This window comes from Lampris incognitus, chromosome 2 (genome assembly GCF_029633865.1).
Source record: "Lampris incognitus isolate fLamInc1 chromosome 2, fLamInc1.hap2, whole genome shotgun sequence".
Lineage (NCBI taxonomy): Eukaryota > Metazoa > Chordata > Actinopteri > Lampriformes > Lampridae > Lampris > Lampris incognitus.
Genome location: NC_079212.1, coordinates 26030788 through 26036787, shown reverse-complemented (window position 1 = coordinate 26036787; position 6000 = coordinate 26030788). Strand labels below are relative to the sequence as shown.

General features: G+C 45.0%; 1 protein-coding gene across 1 annotated transcript in view; it reads left to right on the top strand.

Annotated features, from left to right (window-relative positions):
- The first annotated feature begins 2716 nt into the window (after nucleotides 1-2716).
- The window catches only part of eml1 (EMAP like 1), a 50226-nt gene continuing 46942 nt past the window's right edge, over nucleotides 2717-6000 (top strand). Inside the window, exon 1 of the mRNA XM_056272822.1 lies at nucleotides 2717-3401. Coding sequence (XP_056128797.1) covers nucleotides 3335-3401 — 67 coding nt within the window. The 5' untranslated portion in view covers nucleotides 2717-3334. The remainder of the gene's footprint in view (nucleotides 3402-6000) is intronic.

Here is a 6000-nt window from a genome sequence, read left to right as displayed (position 1 = left end):
TGTGTGTGTGTGTGTGTGTGTGTGTGTGTGTGTGTGTGTGTGTGTGTGTGTGTGTGTGTGTGTGTTTGCACCCCCTGGACTGTAGCTAGGGCTGGTGGAGGGAGAACAATGGGGAGGTGTGTAAGAGAGACAGAAAAAAAAGGAGGAGGGGGTTGGGCGGTGGACCCACCAGCTGCCACCCGCTGAGTAGTAAGTAGGTGGGGTTTAGGAACATGGGGGGTGGCAGGGGTACCCCAGTTTGAGCCACTCAGCTTCATGCATGCGTGTGTGTGTGTGTGTGTGTGTGTGTGTGTGTGTGTGTGTGTGTGTGTGTGTGCGCGCGCGCACGCACGCACGCACGCACGCAGACTAACCCTAATACTCACAATCCACCCCTTTCCTACCTTCTCATCCCTAATCTAGACTACCAATCTGTTTCCAGCCCGGGCATAACTCTGGCACATAATCTGCGCCCCGTCAGACAAAACACTGAGGTGTCTTTTGAGTCTTAGGTGACCATGGGAGGATACATTAAAAAGATGGACTGAATGTTGGCTATGAGCTACATATCATTACATTCCATATCTGAATCAAAGCACTGGACGCTTTTGTTGTGATTAAAAGAATATGCAATCTGATTTCATCTTATCTGGAGAAATACCAAATACTTTTGTGCATTTTTACTGACATATTTTAAATTATCAGCAAGAATAGCCGTTGGAAATTCATGAGTGGAAAGCTCATGCAAATTGCATAGATATCAACAATTCTGCCCTACATTCAGTGTTTTAATTTGCTTTTTTGTGTGTGTGTTTCGGCAATACAAAGGTAGCGGTACATAAATGCTACAATCATCCTATACTGCATCAGAAGGGGTAACTTGTTGTCTGTCTTGCTCCGGGCTGCTATTGAAAAAATGCCATAGCTGTGTAGATCTGTTGATGGCTTGATCTCGTTGTGTAATAAGTGGAGCAGAGTGCAGTGTTTCCCCAGGGGAAACACAGGAGGGATGGTCATGTGTGTGATTGTTTGTAAGGAAGTAGACAGATAGATAGATAGATAGATAGATAGATAGATAGATAGATAGATAGATAGATAGATAGATAGATAGATAGATAGATAGATAGATAGATAGATAGATAGATAGATAGATAGATAGATAGATAGATAGATAGATAGATAGATAGATAGATAGATAGATAGATGTGTGTATATAGGATTTGGATTTGTGTGTTTGCATACAAGTTTGTGTTTGCCTTTGTGTCACTGCATGTGCATATGCTTGAGGAAGGGTCACGGAAATAGGTAGAGAGAGGAAGAGATTGAAAAAGAAAGAGCAAGAAGAGCGCATGGAAATACAGAACTGCAGTTCAGACGTTAACAATAGAGATGCCCGTAACTGAGAACTAGTTAAGGATGCTCCCAGCAAGGCCACACTCCACAACCAAACTGTTAAGAGGCACTTTCTTGTGTCCTGGTGTGATTCTCTTTCTCCAGGGAGAACCCAGTCTGCCACAAGGGATGTTATTATAACGTTATGGTATCTTCTAGAGGGTGGCCAATGCAGGTGGATTGTGGCTGCATCATAGTACACATGCTTGGCTAAACCACCAGACCAAGTGTCAGACAGGAGAGGAATCGGCTGTTTTACGTTGTCTTTCATTCCTTCCATCATCGTTGCCTCGAGTGACCCAGGAAATTGAGAGGAGTGTTTCAGACAAGAATATAGGCCACAGATATGCTATTCTCTGGGCTTGTGCTTTTTCCATGCTAGCCTGAATTCTGAATAATGCAAAGTGGTTTTCCCTTCACAACACCTGCGCCCAAGGCCCCCCGTCAAAATTAAGAAGCCTCCCCATTGGCTATCCCAAATTTTCCTCTTCATCCTACTCTTCCTCCTCACTCACTGCCAATCCTTATTCACACTCACCCTCTCCTTTACTCTCTCATTGACTCCCACTTAAATGTGCCCTTCCCTTCCCTCCCACACGTCATCCCCAAGCAATCTTTCTTTTTCCTTTTTCTATCTATCCCCTCCCCCTCGATCTCATTTCTTTCTCCCTTTTCCCAATTCACCCATTCAGTTTCTCTTTTCTCTCCCACCTCTCCCCGTCTTGTTCTTGTTTCGATGATCCCTCGGCCTCAGAGAAGCTCTGCAGCGGGGCAGATAAGGCAGACAGAGGACATAATTATAATCGTGTTTGGTTGCACCAGCAATCCCCTTGGCTGCAACTTGGCTTGAAGGTCTGACAGAGGAGGTTAAAAAATGTGTCATGACGTCTTGTGTTTGGTTTCTTACAGCGGTGACGTTCCCTCTCTGTGTGTCCCCGTGTGACTCCACGCCATGTGTGCGCGCGCATCTTTATTCTTTACACGTTTTACACTGATCTGCAGACTGTGACCGCTCCACAAGGTCTCCATTTTCCCCTTGTTACTAACAACTCGTTCAGTGTCCTTCATTTGTCTTCTTATTTCTTGCAGCTCTCAGTCATCCGAGGGCTCTCCTCCTCCTCCTCCTCCTCCTTTTTTCTCGCTACCTCTGTTCTCCTTCCTCTTCTCTTTTCACATCTCCACCCTTCTCTCCTCTCTTCCCCGGCCAGGCAGGCAATGAGAGGGGGAGGATCTGTTTGGAAGCAGGCCCCGCCCCCTTTGCTCTGACTCGTCCACATTCTGTGACAGCAAAGAGCCGGGGGAAGGCTGGGCTGTCCCAGGCATTATCTAAACACTCACACACGCACACGCGCGCACACGCACACACACACACACACACACTGGCTGCCTATGCCAGAGCCTGCTTCCTTGTGCTCTGTGCTCAAGCCCTCTTAAAGCTGTTTTTCTGCCGGAGATCACCGAGAGCGTTTGCTTTAACAACACCCAGCTGCTGCCACTGAAGACAGAGGGAGGACGGAGGAGAAAGAGGAGGGAAGAAGAGAGGAGCACGAGAGGGGGGGGGGACAAACCACCAGCCGACTTAAAACTTCTCTCTATCGTGTGGTTCAACATACTTTGTATGCCCTCTTGCTCTTTAGGGAGATCTTGCCAGTGTAGTCCAGGACTTGGGATTTTTTTGAGAGAGGGAAAACAAAAGAGAAGAAGGAAAGAAGAACAAAAAAAAGAAAGAGGGGTTGGAGTTCACATGACATAATCGGAGTGAATGGGTTGCTATGGTGACTCACACAGGGAGCCTGACCCGTGGAGACTGAATGGAGGGAGCGCCTTGGTCACCAAGTAAACGGTAAGCTGACAGTGGGGAGTCACCGGAGATAGAGACAGAGAGAGAGAGAGAGAGAGAGAGAGAAGAACGGCGGAGTGGTGGATAACAGACTCAAGCAGAGGAACGGAGCAGAGGTTGAGAATGGAGGACGGGTTTTCCAGCTACAGCAGCCTCTATGACACCTCCTCACTGCTACAGTTCTGCAACGGTAAAGCAAACTAATCCTCTGCTCCCTCTCCTTCCTCATCCCTGCACTCCTCTCTCTGCATGTTGTTTCCCTGGACTTGACATGTCAGCATAGATGACTGGTTAAACTTGACATTGTGTGCGTGCGTGTGTGAGTCTGTGTTTGTGTGTGTGTATGCTAGGCATGAGCTATCGTAAGTCCAGGGCTTTGGCAAAAGTAGATGTTAATCTCAGTGCTGAAAGCCATAGAACATTTTTAACATTTTCCCCTCATTGTTTAAGCAGCAGCACTTAAAACGCAGATTAGCCAGTAGACACAGGAGGGATTTAGCAAATGCTTAACCCCATTTTAGACTGAAACACAGAATCCACATGAACCGAGCATCAGTATAAATGCAAGGTCTTCCGTCAACAAATGTCATCGCTTCATCTGGAAAAAATGAGCAGAAGATGTTACTGTAGTCTCGCAGAGGAAGTGTCCCGTTGCTGGAAACGAGGCCAAAAAAATGTCAACAATCTAGAAAAGCCAGTGGCCACCACGAGAGGTTATAGACACAGGAAGAAGGGGGAAGAAGAGTCCTGAGTTCACTATGCTGTCCTGATTATTCTGCTTTGGCTTGACATGGAGAGTATTTCTCTGTTGGTTACTATTAGCTTGCTGAGAGAGAGAGAGAGAGAGAGAGAGAGAGAGAGAGAGAGAGAGAGAGAGAGAGAGAGAGAGAGAGAGAGAGAGTGTATTTCCTTCTGCCCTAATACAATTTATTGGCTGGAAGAGGGAGAAGACTCAAGGCCAATGTTATTGGAAGGAGTGAGTGACTCAGAGAAGGGAAGGAGCTCGACAAAACATCTCTGTCCATGTCCCATCAGACAGTGAAGGGTTTCATTTCAAGCTGTTTTATATCTATTCTGAGGGTAAAGCCTACGGGAAATCCATTACTTCATATTTTTGACACATCAGCTACCCTCAAAAATCGACACATCAGTTATCCTCAAAAAAAGAATGTTTTTTTTAAGCAAAGGTTTAATGTTGGCAGATACAGCAATTTTACGCCTGACCAGAACTTTCAAGTTGTCGATGTGTTGTCTTAGAAACTTTTAAGCTCTGCAGGGGTATCTTCACGGCCTGCATATTGACATAGTACGTAGTTACTGGTGCTCCGAACACAAAGAGGATTATTGTCGACACAATAACTTGTGTTTCCATCAGTGTTAAGATAGTCTAATAAAAGTAGTGGGAGAAGTGAACTCCAGGTTTATTGCTGCAATATACTTCCCTGAACCAACATCATGATGATCAGATGAAGGAACATGTAGAGCCAATTACAACAGCCTAACACGAATTTGTGTTTGGTCCCACTTTTGCATTTGAGAGATTTCAATAGGACATGTTTCTCATAGTGTGGATCCCCCCAATGTCTCAGTTGTACATTTGCAGCAAGTTTATGGTGCTTAAGTGAATGGGAGTATCTGTGAAGAACCTTACAGTAATTGCTGCTGGTGGGTAATGAAAAAATCATTGACATTTACCGAACCCTGTAGGCACAATCGATAAACGGGTGATGAAATACTATTGTTTAGTGGAGCAAAACATGGGAATTAGAAATAATACAGCCTTAACTCCTGCCATAGACACTCTCTGTGTAGAATATGAAGCACGGTGGCTGGTGCCCTGCTCCCATTCACTTCCCTAGGGTACATACATCCATCCAGCCATTATCCAAAATGAAATTTCTTATTAGAGTTTTTTTTTCATTTTAAACGACAATTTTATCAGATATTAGACGGTGTCGAGGAACAGAAAGATTGGGGTGGGATTTGTGTCAAAGGCCATGAGTAAGATTCGAGTCTGACATTCTCAGCCATAGTGTTAATTGATAGAATACAAGCCAAAGTCATTGAAGAAAAAGTCGTTCGGGTAATCTTTGCCTTCATGCAGCAGATGGGCATGCACACTTTCTATCTATACAGTATGTGTTCTGTTCCTGTGTCGTCAGCAAGGTGCTGACAGCTGAGACGAGCTGGTTGGACCAACCTGAAAAACCGGTGTAGCTAACAACAACGACAGACCTACTGTAAAATAGTGTACTGGCCTGCAACTGCCAAGTTACTTAGCAGTGCAAAGTGCACCTCTTCAGACAGGCATCACGTGTCACTTCCTTGTTACTCAGTGATTTGGTGACAGCAGTTTGGTGCCAGGAAAGTTTGTGAAATTAAACCCTCCTCTTAAATGATCCTGCCTCATCTCTCATGGTAGCTATACAGATTTCTTGTGGCTGTACTTTGTCAGCATTCCCCATAGGTACCAAGCATTTATGTCCTTGTTATAATGTAAAGCTGCTTCTCCTCTGGCTGACCACCCTACCACAACATGAACATTGAAGATCTTCTGTTTATTGTTTATTTACTGCTTAAATTTAGCCAGAAATTTGTCTGTATGATTCTTCTTGATTCTGTAAAGCTTCCCATGTCATGACTGACAGCATGCAGAAGGGCTGTCAGGTTGTTTGCAATACTTGACAGTGTTATGTTTCCTCGCTACAAGGCAGTCAGTGAAAAGCACATACTACTGAGTTGTTGCCAGGAATTTTTCCATCTCTCCTCGAACCTTTTTTCTACCTCGC